The sequence below is a fragment of the Electrona antarctica genome (assembly GCF_951216825.1).
Source record: "Electrona antarctica genome assembly, chromosome: 7".
NCBI lineage: Eukaryota > Metazoa > Chordata > Actinopteri > Myctophiformes > Myctophidae > Electrona > Electrona antarctica.
The window spans coordinates 19,566,281-19,587,174 of NC_136812.1; the positions used below are offsets into that span (position 1 = coordinate 19,566,281).

The 20,894-nt window shown below is 42.8% G+C and overlaps 1 protein-coding gene across 3 annotated transcripts in view; it reads left to right on the forward strand.

Annotated features, from left to right (window-relative positions):
* Positions 1-20,894, forward strand: part of sbno2b (strawberry notch homolog 2b) — a 71,608-nt gene that overhangs the window by 25,118 nt on the left and 25,596 nt on the right. For all 3 annotated transcript variants that reach the window (XM_079504882.1, XM_079504884.1, XM_079504883.1), the window contains exon 4: positions 1,855-1,981. In XM_079504882.1, the coding sequence (XP_079361008.1) occupies positions 1,855-1,981 (127 nt within the window). The remainder of the gene's footprint in view (positions 1-1,854; positions 1,982-20,894) is intronic.

Genomic DNA, 20,894 nt, shown 5'->3' on the forward strand with positions numbered 1-20,894 from the left:
TAACATCAGAGGTGGTATAAAACCTGGGTGCCCCCCTCACCCTATTGGTTATCTTGAACTTAAATAACATCCTCCCCCTGATCGCTGGCCAAGTGGCCAGTGGACTCTGAGCCAAATCCTTGACAGCCAAGCTCAATCCTTCTGAGCCTTGATCACACAGGATTTGTGGGGGAGGTGAGGTTGGCTGGTGTGCTGTCCACCATCATGGCAATGGCATAGTTTTCCTTTTGCTTTCATTTTGACTGTATCAGAGTACATGAGTTTATGATGGCACGCTCGGCGGGTTATGTATTTGACTCATGAAGTAAGTGAAAACGTCCCAAGGTTCCTAGGAAATGCTAATGTTTGTTCTGTTCCTGGAAGAGAGTGAAAGAAGCAAGTGTTGCCAAGGTGTGGATATGGGAGTGTGACACTTTGAGCCTAGGTAGTAGAGTGAATGCTGTGTGTCTCCACTCTCTACTGTCCATATTATAGAGCATGTGGCTTGAATATGTGAGGCAATGTCTGTGGATTTGTAGAGGTGGGACCAAGGGAGTATGGCTGATATTGACGCAATGTGGTCTACTTGGATCATGGAATCACAAGAATGGTAGGAGCTACCCCTGTTTACTTTTACTCCTCTCTTCTGTGTGGTTTCTCTCTCTCTTGCTCTTTCACTGTACGCGCACCTGGCTTTTAACCCTTCATTCCTCCAGTATGTCAGACTTTTGTTTGTAGGACTGCAACAAACTAACGATTATTTTATTTTTAGTAATCGAATAATCAGAGTACTTTTTTATTAATGAATGACCATACAATTGTAGGACAATAGGGTAATAAGGTTTAAAATGGTAATGGCAAATGGTCTTCACATTGAGATGAACCTGTAAAGAAACTTGAAATTGCTTAATATGTTTACCCATTAGACAGAAATCTACATTGTTAATATGAAACGAAGACAAGCAAATTGCACATATTTTCAAGCTTTACATTATCACTAAATTGATTTGTTTGTTTCGTTTGCATTTGATTAGTTTATTGATGATCAATTATTTGATCAATTGGCTGATAGGGCTAGAAGGTTGGGTTTTACTTTGGCAACAGGGCCTGGGGCTTTAGGATTGTTTTTTTTTATCATCCATGTGGAGCACAGCTACACTTTTGCATTTGTGCCGGAAGGACATTCTTAAGGTGTGCATGTTGAGAGACAATTCAAAACATCGTTTTTTTCCTGGGTAGCATTAATACATACTGTGTGTGTAACCCTTTGTTTAGATTTGTACTGTGATCAGAGAACAGATTTAACCCAAATAGTTAATGGTCTTATCGGTCATGTTCTCCCTTGGCTGTCGACTTTTAGTATTTGCTGCTTATTGCCCAATGTTCATATTCTGAATGAATCTCTGATCATGTACTTACAAACACTGTAGCTTTACAGAGACTCCATGTTCATTCTGATGTTTGGCTGGATATCAGGGGTCTGAGATTCCGTTAATCAAATTCCTTGATCATTTATGTAATAAATGATTTTCATGAGACTGAAGGATTTCAGATGGTTCTTTGGCCTGAGGTTGCAGAAGGTTGTGTAATTACTTCTGAAGTTGAAAAAAAAATCATTCACACATGACAAACGCCCCACTGCGTAGTCTATGTCCTAACTAAACTTCTGGATTTCTAAAACCTGAGATGAGTCATGTGACATTGTAAGCCTGGCCATCAATTTGTGTGAAATGCTGGGTCTAAAACGGTCGTTATGCCGTCTTTATGCCATGTTTGCAAGGCGAACATGGCTATCATGCTGTCTGGGCTGCAACACTGTCCTCCCTCTTCCAGCACTAGTTTTTTATTGGCTGTGTATCTCTGCCCTTTCCCTAGGCAATACCACTTGAACAGCAGCAGCAGCACCACCACCACTCCGGATGTGCACATGGACATGTACTCGGGCTTCCCCGATGTGGACTTCTCCGGCCTCAACCTCGCAAGGAATGGAGACTTCCCCCAGGTAAAGCCAGATTTTTGTTTTGTTTCCTTCAGCGTAACGCTTGGGGGGTAGTAGTAATGTGTGTGTGCACACATGCACAACGAATTCCAATGATCAGAGTTCACTGGAATGGGAGTGATAGACTGAGTGTGAAAACACCCTTCATCTCTGTGAGATACAGTACTGTACACCCACACACCATGCACTTTCATGCTGTTTGCATTTGCTTCCCCGCATGTCTTTTTACATCTGTGACCCCCCCCAATACACACACACACACACACACACACACACACACACTCTTAGCTAAGGGAGTTGCCGTCCCGCCCACTCTTTTTCTTCTTTCATCCTGTCCTCTGTATGTTTTCATCAGTGTACCGTAGAGCGACCATGATTAAAGCCCCAGTGTTGCCTAGACCCGCTAGACAAAAGACAGGAGCTCCCTGTGCCGGTTTCTGTTGAGGCGTGTCATTAATAAGACACTGTAATTTAGCTGTCCATCTTCTGCATCTTCTTTGCTGATCATTCTATTTAACACCAGGGCCTCTCTTTGTTATGCTACATTCCTCTTTCCTTGCACAATGATAGGATACAGGAAACAATCTCATTTTATTATTTATGTATTATTTTTGTGAATTAATTTCCATCCGTCATTTGTATTAAAGGTGTGTGGTTTTAAATGTGGACACCGAATTAAGAGAAGACGTACATTTCTAGATGGGGACGTTTGCTGAAATAAAATGGGATAAAAGAAATGCCCACCCCCTTTCTTCAGTTTTTATTTAGCTGACTATCCTAGCTATAAAGAGCTAGGATAGTCATCCCCTTGTCATTTGCATTTTCCATTTCTCTGCACTTTTGTGTCGACCCAGCCAATTCCGCATATAATGAGCTTCATATGAAAATGAGCTAATCCTAATGTCACAGACCAGTGCATTTCTCATCTGCAGCTTATTTTGGGATGAGACGTTGAGTGTCTGGGCATCGCCTCTTGTTGTAGAACCACATTAACACATGCACACACTCTGATAGAAGAGTGTAAAAGAAGAGCAGTCATGGGTTACTAAGCAGCCCATTAATATTCCTCTCATGTTTAGCCTTCCTAACCTGGTAAAAGGGGGTGATTACAGATTCTGTAATATAGGCAGGGCCCAGTTTCTGAGGTTGTGACTTATGGTGCTGTGCCTGTTAAAAAAAGAGACGAGGCAGATTATTGGGAACGCAACCCTCAGGGATTGTACTTTGGTCTTCTTTATTCTCTTATTGCTTCCTTTACATAGTGCTCTATAAATAGAGCACTATGTAACTATATAGTGCTCTATAAATAGTTTATTATTATTACTACAAGTCATTGTTTAAAACCCTCCCCTTGAACTATGAGACCTTACCCAAAATGTAGCACGTCTTCATCTTTCTCTCTCTTTTTTCATACCGTATATTGACTGTATATTTTGTATTTTAGAATATTTTAGTTGGTCATATATTCTGTATTTGACTAGAAAGACGAGAACAACTGCACAGAGATGAACTTGAACAAAAATGTTCATTGCAATTCCGCGTCCAGACGTGTGAATGGGTTATACATTGACCCAGACGTGGGTCAATGTATAAATGGTGTAGCCTCCTGTGAACCTCTGTGCTGCTCTTACGTTTAGCCGGTAGGTCAGGAAGTGAAGTCCTGAAGCGTGAAGTAATTTTGGATTGGCGCAGAAGCCAGCCAGTGAATGTCTCCTGGTGTTTGCTGATATTGAGAGTGGTGATCGTTTATTGCCGGGCCGTGTTTGAGCTTGACTGTGGGTGTGCACTGTCAGAGACTCAGAGGTTGCCGTGTGTGAAGCCTCGGTACACAGGCTTTTTTTGCTGTATGTGTGATCAGACTTGAGCCTGATTTATGCTTTGTTTTACGATGGTGTGGCTCCTCAAAAATAGTCGATCAACAAGCTCTCAAGCTTTTTTAGGCTTTATTGATGATGGAAGTTTTAAGACCAAATACACAAGTAAGAGGTTGTCGTGTAAGGACAATGATATGTCAATCCCATCTCGTGTGTGTTCTTGCTGTGGCATAAGTGATTCATGTGGGGTTTCCCTAGTTTTCCATGTCTTCTATTCAAGTTTTATGCTTGCCTGGCTGCCTGAACAGTGCGCCTGTGTGCGCGTCTACTCTATAGCCTTCTTCTTTACAAGTAAGTCAGGACTATGTGTTACATGATGTGTCAATTTGTCATTTTACATATTTAGACTGGCATGCCTTGCCAGTTGTCCTTTTCATGTGGTTTAGTCTAAATTAGCTCTTTCATCAGTGGTGGGGGTATTAAAAGCGGGTTCGCTGGTTTCCTGGCAATGGATATGTGGAATGTTACGAAGTGTACTTGTCGTGTGTGTATGCGCACGTGAGTGAGAAAATGTCTGTGTCTCTGCATGCCTGATTGTATTCAGTTTCCTCCTCGTGTGTGTGTGTGTGTGTCTGTGTGTGTGTGTGTATGTGTGTGTGTTTTGCTTTCTCAGCTGTTCTGGTGGTCTCACTCTAGACCATGCCAGGCATGCAGAGAAAATGTAAGGCACAGGGTCATCATGACTAATCTTCTACATTCTCAGCCCCTCCCTTCAAACGCTTCTCTTCCTCAGCCCTCTAGCCATAGTTTTTGCCCACAACTCAAATACTGGGATTTCCTTTGGGATCAACCCATTTTGATTGAATCTAGTTAAGGTTAACAGAACTTTGATTGAATCTAGTTAAGGTTATCTAATCAGCCAGCCACTTGGATTGGGGGCAGCATAAGGAAAGCAGCTTGTCGTATATCAGCCATCAGCTGGCAGATGAATAAGCTAGTGGGCAGCTCTTCCTTTGCCTCTCTGTGTTGTAATGGCACAAAGGACACATTGGCATCTGTGTGACTACTAGGTAGAACTGATCTTAAAGGGGACATTTCAAACGGCCTGGCCGATCAGCAGCAGCTAGAGGCGGGATCAAGGCATACACAGTGCTGCCTTGATCCCACCTCTAGCTGCCGCTGATTGGCCAGGCCGTTTGGTGGCCGGAGCATCAAGTCTGCCTGAGAGTTCCCAGATGGGAGCAGGAGGGGGGAACCCAGTGTACTCTCTGCTGCCCCATCTGGCGGAGTCAGGTTAATTCGTCTTCACAGTCTGTTCAAACTAGCCTGGCTAATAAGCCAGACTAATATCACACAACACTGTCGCGGTATATCAGTCTGGGCTGGCTCCACTTGGATTTCATTTCCCGGGGAACATTTTCTCTTTGACGCAATTGGTCAGAGCTACTGTCAGTCAAAAGTCTCAAGCATTGAACGTCACTGTACCAAAGCCCGCCTATATTGCATACCGTGTCCCGATTGGTCCGACCTGTTCTCTGCTGTAGGAAAGAGGCGTGCTACTGAGCCTCGCCAGACCGTAATCCGCTGGTAGGCAACTTTTTTTTGCCAACGGCTGATTCGGTCTGGTTTATTAACCAGGCTATGTTCAAACACCCATATCAAAAACAACACAGAGCACATAACACCCAGACAATAGAGGGTATGCGCATGACATCATCATAAAACCCGGAAGTTATGCAGGAATGCCTACTGAGTGGCAAAAACTACTTTCTGGCCTTTACATGTATCCAAACAGAAAAGTCCTATCTGATTGCATTAAACAACGTTAAACAATGTTAAACTCACTTTGCATGTTGCTTTGCCACTCGATGTGCCATTCACTTTAAGCATGCGCATACCCTCTATACAGAAACATGAGGTCCCCACTCCCCACAGAACCATCCTATCAGCAGTTTGTTTAATGCCGCGATGGCTGAGGGAACAAAACTCCTACTAAAACTGACCTTTTTCCATGGCAAGGTTCTGTATCTTTGTCCAGATGGCATGAGGTTAAAGAAGTGATACAGGGGATGATCAGTGTCATTTCATATCGAAAGTGCTAGCCGTGTGATGCCCTCATATCGGAAAGTGGGTGTAGGAAGTCCGATGATCTTGGAAGGAAGGAAGTGAGACCACATTTTTTAAAATTCAAGTTTCCTTTTTTTCCCCTTAACACGTTGTGTGCCCACACAACACTTTCAAAATAGTGAAAGACTTTTCAAAGACGTCCACAGACGTCGCGGGCATAGCGGGCATAGCGGTAATTCCCAGGACGTCTGTGTGGACGTCTTGGACACAGGAAGTGTTAATATACTGCAGCAGCAGCCTGACAAACGACCGCATTTCGGCTACTCAGGTCTTCATCAGCGTTTGCCTTGTCTAGGTGGATGTGAATAGGTCAGCTTTTTTGCAGTTATTAATTGTGTCAATCACAAATTTACAATATAATAATGCATAAATACCTCAACAATACAGAATATAAACTATACATTAAGTAGGGTAATACACAAAGGAATTCTCAAATTAAAAGCACCGTTAATTTTACTTTAAAAATCAATTCATTGACATTCATTCTTCAATTCCTTTTGGAAACTAGGCGACTTATCGAGATACCCTTGGATTGTTCAGGAACACACAGCACATGTTCGCTCTGATAAGACAACATTTGTGTTTTTGCATTAGAATTATTCAACTTTGTAACCATGACCGGTCTGTGTGAACTATATATGATATACGTAGGCAGTTTCTTTCAGTGTTCGTTGGCATTTCCACATTAAAAACACATGATTTTGCATGCATGCACCTGCCACACTCCAACCCACATGCCCACCTGTCCATGTGTGAGTTGGGTCACTTATGGTCCTGTGCCCTGAAACCTGATTCATTTCCTCATGAAAATATGACTTACTGGAAGAGAAAATGCAACCGCTCTGGCTAACCACACAGTGAACAACAGCGAATGCATGCGTGTGTGTGTGTGTGTGTGTGTGTGTGTGTGTGTGCGCGCGCGCGCGCGCGCACACACACACACACACACACACACACACACCCCAAGCACTGTACCTCACATGCGCCTTTCTCTCTCATCTCACACCCAGTCCACGAGCTGGCTCTATTCATAGTCGGCAGTGCACTATTTCTTTTTGCTTAACCACTTAAGCCTGACAAGTTTGTATGATGAGAACCGATCTATGTGATTGCGATGCATTGTGAGTTCGTAGATTAGCTATTGTGACGCATCGTGTGATTGCAATGCATTGTGAGTTTGTAGATTGCCTCTTTTCACTGCGTTCGATTATATAAATTAAGCGCATGGCATGCTATTGGTCCCAAAATAGGGACGCCAGGCATAGTGGGGTATGTTAGGAGATTGATCCAGGTCTTTTGTCTCAGTGTTTTCCATTGAGGTCAGTCCATTCAGGTAGCAACAGAAAGTGAGAGGTGGCCTGATTCAATAATCCACTTCATCTAAAATAAATGAAAGCTTGCCGTCCTGTTTTATTATCCTCCTTGCCTCGTGCAAGCCAATCTTCATATGGTGGTCTGTTTCGCTCTATGAACTTTTTTAGGCCATTTCCTTGTTTGAAGTAGTGGTTAATCATTTAGATGGCCTACATTTATTCAAGGAAGGAAAAGATTATCGCAAAGGATTCTTATGAGTACCATTTTTCCTTTGGGAATGAGGGAGCCTCTGATATAGCATAAGTGTAGATTATCTTGTGAGTCTTTTTACCTTTTTCAAACTCACATTTAGATTATATATTGCGAGTTTGTGTGGTGCCAAAGATCCACATTTCAAAAGGTAACTGTATAGGCCTCAGGTATGTTGTAACTTGTGTGTGTGAGTGTGCATGCCTGATGGGCAGTGTTGAACTGCTCACTTAGAAAAGGTAATATTCTCTCTACTCAGTCATTACTCGTCTCCACATTAAGAATATTACTTTACTTTATCTCTGGGAACCAAATCAGGGAACCAAATGTTTGATGCTCCTCCCAGCCGTTGTAAGCTTAATTCATTTTGCTAGTTTACTACAGTGACATTAATCAGACTGCTTTGTAAACAGGACATGTTTCTCTCATCATGAAGTGATGGAAACTTATGACCAACACGGAGCTAATGACTTGTTTCTCTGATCGGATGCAGGTACTATAATTCAGAAAGTTTAATATTTGCTATTGAAGTGAAGCGCAACTGTGATGCAAGGTGTGTGTGTGTGTGTGTGTGTGTGTGTGTGGCTTTTGTAGATTCAGTCTTCTTGCTTGTCATAGACTTGAGCGAGCGTGTGTGCGTGCACACACACACACACACACACAATTCCGCTCATACTGGCCTAGGATTCCCACTCATACCATGATGACACCATGGACAGGCGCCACTCCGTCTCTGCGTCTGTCTCTCCTCCTCAGTCCAGTAGAGATCAGTCCAGTAGAGATGGACATTGCAGTGTCTTTACCGTCCTGGAGTTGATATCATATATTCCTGGAAGCGGTTTGTGCAAATGGACCCCTCTTCACCCCCCAAATCTGATAAATCACGTGATCTCTGTGATTAGACTGCATGATTTTCTGACTTATGTCTGGCTCTTTTTCCATTAACATTTTGCCATCTCTGTCTGAAAAGCTAGTGTTGCATGATTGCATCACTGTGTCTGAAAGAATAGCCTCCTGGGTTTATTGAAAGTAACCATTTCCCCATTAGATTCCCAGAATGTATTTCTGCCCTTCGTTGTTGTTGATGGGGGGGAGGGTGTTAGTTACAACTCTGAAGAATGACAGGTTGTTCATTTGTGTGAGTATGTGAAGACGACCAATGGCTGGAAACGCCTTAAAAAAATAGGCCTAGTTTTTTTTTCGTTTTTTTAATGATGCCGTTTTCGTTTTTTTTATATATACAGTTGCCACATGCCAGGAGACACTGGTGTCAACCGCTGTATCATACGTTCTCATAATTGATTTCCTCTCCCAATTAGCTAATTAGCTGTCATGTTAGCCATCCCTCTAATCAGCTTTGATGACTTTTGGGCTAACGTAGCTAGCTCAGCACAAGTCGATCAATAAAAGCTGCTGTGAACCATTACAACAGCAGTTAAGCAAGTCATAATGTTGTCCAGATCGGTAGCCTTGAAAACTGACACTGCAGACAACCAGACAGAAAGACAAAAGGCACGGGCTGAAGTAAGACATGCAGTCAGTCTCTAAATATAATGATCATTAAATAGAGCGTCATTAAACAGAGCGGTAAGCGGCTGGGTGTGAGCAGCGTCCAGGTCCAGAGCGCACTGCTGTTTACACTATAAATGCGGTTGAGTTACACCATGTACAGTAAAAGGGGCCTGACTGCCAGTAACTCTAGTCACTTACCAACAAAAGCATCATTTCCTGAAAGCTCCTCCCCCTCCCTCCCTCCTCTCCCCTCCCCTTCCCTCCCCTCGCCTCCTCTGCTGCGCTCACTCACTCTCCCAAGCACCTTTTTTTGTTGAGCGCTGAGGAACTAGTCCACAATCAATATGACTAAACCTTCTATGCAAATACCTGTCTCTCCTGGCATAGCAGGAAGTGTGTTTTAGGGTGCCGGTTGTGTGTGTGTGTGTACAAGAGAGGGAGAGAGGGAGAGGACGAGAGTTGTCTATCCTTACCTGTGGTAGAAACAGATGTGTGTTGGACTAAAGAGGAGCTTTGCAAGGGCTGTTTGGGTGGAAACACATCAGCTGTCAGGTGAATAATAACACTTTGACCGACACATGGAAGGAACTGTCGCTTTGAGGCATTCAAGGTGAAATCTGTGTGTGTATTTGCCCCACCACACCACAGTGTTTGGACCCATGTCTCTCATGCAGTTTTGGACTAAGTTATATTCACAGCTGGGACGACCACTTCCCAAGGTATTGACACCGTTTTCTAACTATTTTCTTATATTAAGCTGTGTGAAGATAAAAAAGAATAGAAAAACTAAATTATAACTGTTTAATAAAGTCTATTTTGTTAAGACTTTTTGTTCTTATATAACTGTAAAAAACTTCGTTTGAGATGCCATGCTAGTGACTTAAACAAAATACTCATTCAAATGGGTGGGTTATCTTCTTTATCACAGGATAACTTTGGATGAGTTTCCCTAGAATTGAGTCACATATGGTGTCAATTATTTGTTTTACTTCCTTGAATGAATTCTGAAAATACTTCCTTATATTTTCATCACTATCTTCCTCCATAGCCTATGCCTTGCTTTCCACCACACCTGGTTTATGGCCTCATAAGACCTGAACTAGTTTGCTGGAGCAGGTCCCTTCTTTATTATTACAATACAGTACATTCAAACTTTTAATTGTGTAAAAATGTCTTAACAAAGCTGCTCATTTCAATAAAAACATATATCTTTTTTTCCAAGGGGTTTAGCCCAGTATTTTAAGAATTGGGTGTCCAGAACGGCCCTGTTCATTTTCTCAGCTGGCCTGCTAGCCTATCTAGCTAGCAGGCTAAACACTTTGTCATCCACTGTGCCTTCCAGACTCACATTCCCAGGAAATATGACAGATAGTTGTCTGCCTCACTGCCTGGTGTTTTCCAGTAAGTGCTAGAACCTGATAGCTGGACCCTTCATAATGGAGCTTTTGTGTCTCTTGCATTCAGCTATTATGCTGTGATGTTGATATTCTCTGGTATAAGCAGAATATTGTCTGTTACTTTGTTGTCTTTTAAATTGCTTCCATTCATAAGACGAGACAAAGCAGAATGGGAACGGAATCTATATTAATCCGATGACATCAAAGGTGCACGGCTTACTAAGTCAATTTCAAGTCAATTTGATAGGCCCTATCTATTACAGATAGATAAGCTGCTTTCTCCATTTCAACCATGATATGGCCATTTATTCCTTCGCCACACACATTTTCCTGGAATTGGCTTCGTCAGTGGTCTAAACGTGTCACACTGTTTTTCAATGGATAGTCCAAAGTACGCAGCACACCATGACAGCGTTGATGTGGTTTTCCACTCTGCAAATGAGCCATTCATTAGAAGCGCTCCCCATGAGTCCATTGTTTAGAGCTGGGGGGAGGCAGTTGTTGTTGTTGTACATATTTGATTGTTACATACATGTCATATACCAAGGTATACAGTATGTCAAGAGTCTTATCAGTATATCTTTTCAGTCCCCCAGAGTCAGGCGTGGGCTTTCCTGGAAGTGGATGAGCAACGGCGCAGTGAATGAATGAATGAATGATGAGCAACTGTGAGAATGAAGGAATATGCAAGCATAGGAGGGGTGCTGTTAGTATTACAATAGCTCATCATAATGTTTCCTTTCATAAGGTTGATCTCTTGATCAGAGAAATGTATTCCGAGTTATCGCAAGAGACAGACAGGTTGTTTATTTAATGCAGGTACTGTACACACACTTATCAGGTGTCTATTTGATTTCCACAAACGAAATTGAACCTTGTTCAGTCAGAACTCCTCAATGAATATTGCAATGATGTCGGTAATATTTCTCCTTATTTATGGGAACACCTTATTCCTATGAAAATGATATTGTTGGCTAAGTGCTGCTCTTTTGAAGACTTTTGTTTGGAGAAGTTCACGCTCTCCAGCTTGGCAACCATATTCAATACATTCAATAAGATCGTTTAAGACGGGGATTTTAAGTTCAGAGGGATCACATTTGGCTCTCTTCTAAGAGGCAGCCACTTACTGGCACTGACCCTTCTGAGTCTCGCAGATCAGGCACGTCATGCTGACCACAGGTGTGTGTGTGTGTGTGTGTATGTGTCCTTGCAGTTGCGTGCGTGTGCGTGCGTGTGCGCCACCAACGAGACAAAGGAAGGTTATTTGAGGTGATGAGCTGCCCTTGGAGCTAGCCTTCAAAGAGCAAGTGTTGTGGATAGAGTAGAAAGTTTGCCAGTCAGAGACTTTTAAAAGGTATGTTAAAAGTACGCAATATTACACGAGAGGGTGTGCTTTGTGGCATTAATGGCACACCAATAGCGATGGGTGAGTTCTGTAGGCAGCGCAGAAGTACCATTAATGACGGTAAAGCACAACCTCGAGTGTATTATTGTAATTATACAACAGTTACCCTAAAAAAAACATGTCAACTCAAATTCATTATAACTAAGATATTCACTAAAACAAAAACAAATACAAATTTAGAAAAACAAAGGAAATCGCTAGTCTAGCAACCCAGCCTGGGAGAGCAGCGAGACTCATCACAGCTGATTTTTATGTTTTGATTAGGTGTTCCATCATGCTCGTTTTAAGCAAAGGCTAGATGGTTATTTCAACCAATCAGATTGCTTCCTTTAAACGACCGGTTGTATAATGCTAATTGTCCAATCTACAATCCACTTGTACTCTAAATGTATAAATGAGTCAAAATATTGTCTGTAAAATATTGCCTGTATTATCTTCATTAGTTGCTTCACATATCACTGACCTCTTTGAGAAAAGGCAACTTAATTCCCTGTTCCCCACTGAGTGGGGAGGTATTGTTTTTTATTATGAAAATGTTTTGTAGAAGTATAGACTTTATAAGGCTGTAATTATGCTGTAAAGTAGACCCTTATTACAAGTTGTAAAAAAAAAAAAAAAAAAGTAAATACCTCTTTGTAATTTAGCAAAGTAACACAAGGTAAGCCTAACATGGTATACATATTTGCAAAATATCAGATCTTTTAATCGAGGGCTTGTTAAATTATTAGTTTCAATATATGTAATTTATTTGCATGTATTACTAGTAAACTGAGGCAGAAGAAGCTATTCCTTAGAATTCTATATAACATTTGCCTAATCAAAGCATGTATTGTGTAGAAGAGATGATTGTGTAATTTCTTCAGAACTGAAACATCAGCTTACGTCAACAGCCACATCACATCCCTTCCCACAGAGCATGTATACGCACACGCCTGACCCCAGTTTGTTCATGCGTACACAGTACACACCCCTAACACACAAAGTGGTGCCACTCACATCACTGGTTTACGGTAATCCAATTCACAAGACCGCCTTCCTTGTTTTTGGTTTGCTGCATCTCAATTTTTTTCCTTTGGTCTCCCACACTGTTTGGGCACACCCTGCCAGCGTATCACACACTCAGATTGACGGGCCCTCCCACAAGCTGATTGGACCCCGCTATCATGTGATTTCTATTTTCCTTTTCCTTCTGTGGCTTGTCAAGAGTTAGCTGGAGCTTGTTTTCAGATGGCTGAAAAAAGTGTGTGCGACGGAAGAAGGCGAGGATTAGACCATTGAGACGTGTCCCGGTGATTCGGTGAACCAGTCAATGCTCATTCCTGTGGCACCAAGCCATCAGTGACTTCCTCTTGGCAGAACCTCAGACACAGCAGGGATCAAATCTCTCGTATCTCTTTCTCTCTCTTCCAATTCAATTCATCTCTCTCTCACTTGCTGTCTTTGCTCTCTTTGTTACATCTCCTTGTGTCTTACTTGCTCTCCTTTTTGCTTGTTCCTTAATTCCAAGCACTCATTTAAGTGTGCCTTCCGTTTTTACATTGGGCAGAGAGGGGGAAGGATATGAGTCTCCAGTCGGAATTGATCTGGGGACATTGCTATTATGTCCTCGCTTGAGTCTTAAGTCTGGTCTTTGTTGAAGTGACTGTGACTGTTGAAGTGTTAACGGAGCCTTTTATATGCGGACAACTAGCCGAGCAGCTCTCTAGAAATGAAGACTTGTTATTCTGTTCTTGTGAGCAGAGACACATCACACAGCATCCTTTTATTTTCCAGAATATGATGTGAAAACACTGGAAAGTTCCAGAGGCCTTCGGAACAGCTTGCTAGTTGTCCCTGCTCCTGGCCTGGTCTGCCATGTTTGGGCAGGACATGAAGGACCTTTGAGGAGGTCCCTGGCCTGGGCAAACCGTAAGCACACGTCTTTTGGACTCTGCCGAGCAAACTGCAGGCCAGACCAGATCAGGAGAGATGCTTTGCAGCCTAAAGGCAGCGCTGCATTAGCATTGGCCAGACTGTGGCGTAGGCTGAAGACTTGCAGCTGAACTGTTGCATGGAGCCCTTTCTCCTACTGAGAAAGTCTCTTTGAAATTGTAGTTGTAGTATTAATCATACTAATGGTGTGTAGATTGGGGGGGCTGTGTAGCTTGACTGTTCTGTTGGCCAAGATAAAGGCAGAGAGCACTTTCATGATTTGAAAAGGAATTCAGACTGTGGTTTTGTGGAAAATTGCCTCTTTGATCTATCCACCTCCACCTTATTGTGCAAGAGGAGTAGTTGCTGTGACTTTGCTTCTATGGTGTATTATGCAGACTTTCTGTTCTAACATAACAGGACAGCGCAGGCACTGCTATCAGACTAGTAGTTGTAGTCAAACAACAGGGGTCAGAGCTGTACAAGGTATACAGAGCACAGGTGGACATGTCAGGGATGTGGGCAATGTAGGCAGCATGGGAGAACACAATCCAGACAGAAAGACAGACACCACTGACTGGCCGTCCAGACCCTGACCTCCGCTACACACACACACACACACACACACACACACACACACACACACACACACACACACACACACACACACACACACACACACACACACACACACAGTGTCAGTCACGCTCTGGTGACCGTAAGGCAGGGTCACCATCTGACCATGCCTTTGGAAGGGCTGTTGTAGGGCTTCCTCTGTCAGCTGACTGCAGCTGTGTGTTTTGGTGCACGCACACATGCACACACACACGCACGCGCAGTCACAGTCTCTGGCCCGGAGCAGTCTGCAACTCTTCACAGGATGAGCCTATGCTATTTTACTGGTCTATATGTATCAGAAATAAATGGATTCCCTTGCATGGATGTTTTATTTCTTTTAACACCCCCCTTACCCCCTTACAGCCTAATGAGGGGGGAAAAAAGCTTAGTAGATGGATTTCCGCAAACAAAAGGGTTGATGTCGTTACTGACCCAAAAAGTAGTGATAAAGAGGACACAGAGGACTTGTGTTAAAACACTCATGAATTTTAGTTGTTCTTTTAAGTGCTACTCTATATGCAGCATGTTTGCTATTAATCAAGGTTTAGTCTCCCTTTGTTCTAGCACCACATTTTACTGGTGTACGACTACGTACGACGTACGTTCTACTGTTTGCTAATATGCTGACGTCTGGGGGCACCAGGTCCCTTGACGAAGATGGGGCTTTTTAGCCAAAAGGAGACTAACCTCAGTGAGGAATGACTGAGTGTTACGTTAAACAGAGCCTCTTCCTGCTGCAGATGTCTGTGGGAAAGCAAACTTGGGTAAACACACAATGAGAGACTGGTGGGAGGAGAGAAGAGAGAGAGAAATGGGAGAGGGATGTTAAATGATGGAGACTGTATGAGAATAGAGATGCAAACTGTATTGGGTGGGGGGGGTCATTTTGTGTCTGCGTGGGTTGAGGTGGGAAAAGTGACTTTGCTTCCTGGCCTTGGAGAAGCAGCCAAGCCAAGCGGTCTGTAGGAGGGGGAATCCCTGCTGCCATGCCGTGTGTGTGTGTGTGTGTGTGAGACTGTGTGTGTGTGTGTGTGTGTGTGTGTGTGTGTGAGACTGTGTGTGTGTGAGAGACTGTGTGTGTGTGTTCACACAGTCAGCCTCTCCGATGCAGGAAATGAAGAGAGAAGAGGTTATTGAGTTTAACAGGATGTAGCCCAGGACTATGTTGCACATTCCCCATAACTGCTGTTTGGATAGAATGCAAACATCAATGTAGTCTTGTGTGCAGCAGCCACGATTCTTCCCCTTTATGTTCAGTTGCCAAATAAAATGTGTTCATTCACTTGAATACAAATTTTCAAGCAGAGGAAATGCTCACTGAAACCTTTAGAGCGACACCAGTATGGCCCCTATTAGTTCGATGAGCTGAACACACCAGACATTTTAAAGACATCAGAAATACTAATTCATATCAGTAGTCTATATCCCCACTCCTCTGATCAGCATACCTCCTCCCTAGAAGATGAAGATTACATTTGTATTTACAAACAGCTTTTTCCCTGAATGGGATGCTGGCAGTCTGTGATGATGAAGACGCACACAGGTCTGTGGAAGTAATGGTCCATTGGTCCGTAAAGCCAAGTAGAGGATAGACATGCTACACTTCCTTCTATGGCAATGGCCAAGCTTATCACTGGGACCTGTGTCATAACTGTTATCTTTAGACTTATTTTCCTTCCTATGTCAGGACAGACCGTTCTCTCTCCTCCCTAAGCTTCTAGTTGGCTAAAGTAGATAAATGCTAGATTCATGATTTCATAGTTTTATTTTATTTATTTGTATAGTTATTTTAAGGGGTATCTCTCTGTGGCCGCAGTTTTACTCTGGGAGAATTTTGGCCACGGTGTGGGCCAAATTCTCCCAGCTTAGGCATTTCCTGAATTTTCTGACACTGTGTTTCCAAAGACTAATGGCCTTGTAAATACATCAACAATAACAGATGAGCGAGCCTAGCTGTTTGTGGGTGGTTTGTGTAGAGATGTGGCTCTCTTCTCGGAACTGTATTTCTCAGAACCGACAACCCTGAACGACTTCAGAGCCATCACGTACCCCTACAGGCCAACATGGAGTTCTCACCGCATTGTTTATATTTACTCACCATTAGGCAGACAATTGTGCCTTTGTGCCAGTTTAACACTCCTTTGGATTCGTGGTGCAGTGTCTGCATGCATGTGTATCTATCTACCTATGTGTGAATGGGGGGGGGGGGGGGGGGAGCAGGGGGGTAAAGCATAGTAGGCTTGGTTGAGTTGAGTGCAAGGGGGGGAGGAGGTCTCGGATGATACCAGGTCATAACAGGGTTGTAAAAAGGGGCCCTACGTTTGGTGCATGCAGTGAAAGGAACGATAAACTGCCAGCGTCAGTAGTACAAACAGGAGAAACTGAAAAGTGGAAGATGAACATGAACATGTGAAAGGCTGCCTTGTTTAAAAACAGGACGGGGCTCAAATTACAGGAAAATATGTTTGCTTATTCTCACTCAGTCACATTTCATCTATTCTAGATTTGTAAAAGAAAACAAAAACAATAAGGCTCCCTCTTGGATTTTGTTCCCTGAAAGCAATTTGAAAATACACACATACAAGATACAACATTGTGCTTTTGTCTTATTGTGTGTTAGGGGAGAGTGGGGGAGGCAGGATTAGGAGGCAATGCAGTTCTTCGCTGTGGAAGGACCCTGATTACCATCAGAGCGGTCTGAATTCAGGCCTTATCTCTGCCTGGCAGAACCCGTCTTAGCAGGAGCAGCAGAACTAGCTTAGGGTACAAACGCCACAGCCTCAGTTACGCTCTGTTCCCCATGCCTTTTATTCCACATATTTAATGAGAAAACCATGAATACTGGTCCACAGAATGTGATGCTCCCCCAGACTCTGCTTGAATTTCCATGGCATTGCTGATAAGCCATTGTTTTCTCCAAGAACCATAATTGTCATTAGCTCAGCAGTACCAAAGCGAAATACTTGGTAATTTGTGTATGCGTCGTTGAAGAATGAAGACCATGCTGCATTTGGCTGTGAGACATGCTTTTAACTTGCTTTTGGTCCTGCCACTCTGAGGTGCCACGGAAAAGCCATTTTAATAGTTCTTCTGTTCGCAGCACAGAACAGTTGACTCTGTTTTCTGTGTGCGTGCGTGTCCTGTGTGAATGCGGGCTTGTGTGCTGTGCTTGTGTGGAATGGAGCCTCTGGTTACACAACGTCCCTTTCCCTGGCCCTCTTGTTTCTCATCGCCCCTCAGCCAGAACAGTCAAGATCCTTAACAGGGAGGAGAGAGAAAGGAAGGAAGGAGGGCATGGAGGAGAAGCAGACAGACCAAGGCAGGAAAGTGGAAACAGAGGACTTACAAAAGAGAGAGGGGGAGAGTTTAGGAGGGACTGTGTTCATGTATTTCTCCCACTTTGTCACCACATTATAAAAGGGAGTCACACATCTTTCTGCAGGGCATGCAACTGGGAGAGCCTGCTTTCAGAGCTCATGTCTGGTCCTGCCCTTGCAGAACAAGCACACGTACAGAAAGATACACATAGCCTGAATTTACCTCGGAGAATCAATACAAGTTTGTCTTTGTCTTCATACTCGCATATACACACACGTAGATGTGTAACAAATTAAATCAAAACCTGAATAAGTTACTGGAGGAACAGAACAGATGCATTTGCTTCCGTACAGGTGGTCTGCATAACATTAAGTAATTGACATCCTATTCTGTGGAATGAGTATGAAAATGCTGAGCAGGCCCAGTTGAGCTCGATTTTGAATCGATATGGCAAGATATCTAATTGACTATGAAAGGTGGTTCAATATTGGGACAAGGGTGGCAGGAGCTTGAGTTACAGCAACTGCTTAACTGGATATTGTTTCAATAGGAGAACAGTAACTAAAGTCAAAGTGACATCTGCATTTTGATCCATGGGAAAGCCATTAGTAAATCGGATACATTCAATGACCGGCATGAAACATTAGTGAATGAATAGATTATTTTGGTGCTTTACCATATCATGAATAAATACTTTTACGTTTAGTTTACATATATAGAGGAAGAGAATGTGAATGTGAGCCCACTGTTGTTAATATCAGTCTGTCACTCAGCATTAACAATAATAGTAGAGTTTCAGTGCATATGCTTCTTATTTCAAAGACTAATGCACATTTGAGAGTTCAATGGTGTTAGACCCATAGGCACTGGTGTACAGAGCTGTGGGAAGAAAGTGATATGGTCAGATGAGTCATCCAGGTGGGCAAGTGAATGTAAACGCTCACGGTTCAAACATTCAGGCCCGTGTATTCATTTGTCAATTTAAACTGCTGTTTGCACATTGAGCACGATTATGAGGCGATGATGCAACGTTAATATTTTTTTAAACTAGGTCGAATCTTCATCGAGAATACAATCATCAACCTGCTACCAATGAGGTATTCACCAAAACAAATCGTTGATGTCAAATAATCATTATCTTTGTCGCTCCTGGTGTGTAATTAAGGGAAGGGACATTGTAAATCAATATAAAGTTACGTTGAGTAGTAATCACCTTTATTCCATGATGAAACAAACATTTCTGTCCTTACGGTAGTGGTCTGTCTCTTCCAGGACGATCCACAAGGCACTAGGGTTCACTGAATTGTTTGAGTAGGAAAATGATGTGAGTCATATGCTATCCTCACAGTCACCACATCTCAACCCAGTGGTACATCACCTACAGGAGATTCTGAACCGACAAGTTAGACAACACTGAATGAGGGGATTTTTTTATGATTATTTTGGAACAGTGTTCCATCCTTCCAGTAGAGTTCCAGAGAGACTTTTACAATCTGTGCCAAGGTGCATTGAAGTTGTTCTGGTTGTTTGTGGTGGCTTCTTAGAGAGTGAGTGAGATATAGGGAATATATACTAGATTTCAAGGCCGCGTAAAATCCAGTAACGCCCAATCGCTGAGCAGAGCATTACGTCACGTGAAGCTTGATTAATCAAATCAGGATGATGATGATCCTTTTGTGCCATTTGTTGCACCAAGTAACATCACAGCCCGCGCCGGATGTCACGCTTGTGACCAAATTGTCACCTAGTTTCATCAATCAAAACGTTGGGATGTCACGTATGTGATGCACACATCGTAATATATATATACACATCGCATGTGTGTATATAAGGTACATACTTCTCAGAAGCCGTTGGTCGGATCGTATTGCTACTCTGCACTGCACACACCCGAGTCCTATGCGGCACACACGCCAAGTTTGAGGTTGTTCGATCAGACGGCTCCCGAGTTATTCCCGACACACACACACACAGATTCTGTGTATTAATAGATGGATTAAAAATATATATTATACAGAATGATATGTATTATACAGTATACATGATATATCCTGTGTATATCATATGCACAGGAGCATAATCAGAGTTTACAGCAAACACTGATTAGCTAAGTGCTTTGCCCTTGAACAAGCACCGTGCTGCAGCTTCACACACTTGGGTGAGTGGCTTTCTTTGTTTTCTCTGTGAGCAAAGAGCTGCGCATGTGTCCCCCCCAAGCACAAGTAGTCCTAACTGTCTGTCTATCCTTTTGCTCGTTTAGACATAGTATTGGTCCAACCTACCATTTCACTGTCACAGTGACCTGCTGGAAAGTTTTCCAGCAGGTCACTGTGACAGAAGCCAGCGTAATTTGGCTTCAAATCATGAATCACTTAATGGCATCTGGTTGGTTGAATCAGAAGCAGCAGCATCATAATTTACATCTCATCTGGCTTCAACTGTATTCATCCTTTTGACAGTGAATCTTGTACCTTTCACAACAGAACACCAGTCTGTATTCCTTCATTTCAGTATTTCGTTAATATGCTTTACTTTCTTGCTATTCTTTCCTATAGAAATGTAAGTGTGATACATACATTTTTAAAATTGAAATAGGCTCATATGGTTCAACGGTATTTTCCCTGTATTTGATTTTGTCCATTGCTGTATTGTCACTTTGTATTTATTTGCTTGCTTATCCTTCCTGTCTATGCAGTTCAATCTTTGGTGTGGGGCGTAAGGGAAAACCTTTAATAACAAAAAATAAAATAAAAACTTGATCACAAAAAAGAAAAAAAGAAATGGGCTCATATGGTTAGTACCTTGTGATACACTGAAGGCTGGATAGCCGAAACGTCTGTCTCTCCTATGTAGATAATAAAAAAATAATTGCCACTGTGTGTGAAAAACCTCAGTTTTTCATGATGTTATTTTGAGTGGATAACGCACTGACCATAAGTCAGAGCGTGGTGGTCACAAGAAAAGTCACCACCTTGTGATGCCACAGGTTTGTGGTTAGTCTAGTATCCGCCCTGAGATTGGGAGGTTGGGGTTCTAACCCTGGCCGAGTCATACAAAAGACTATAATAATGGTACCCATTCTACCCAATGCCTCTCTGCTTGAAGGGTTGGGTTGGGGATACATGCCTGTGTCCCTTGCATCATGTCAAGAGTACTTGTACATCAAGCTAACTCGTGCTACGAAAACAGGAGATAGGCTGATGGGCCACATGGCTCTAGAACCGTTGTTTCCCAAGGCTATTTACTTTACT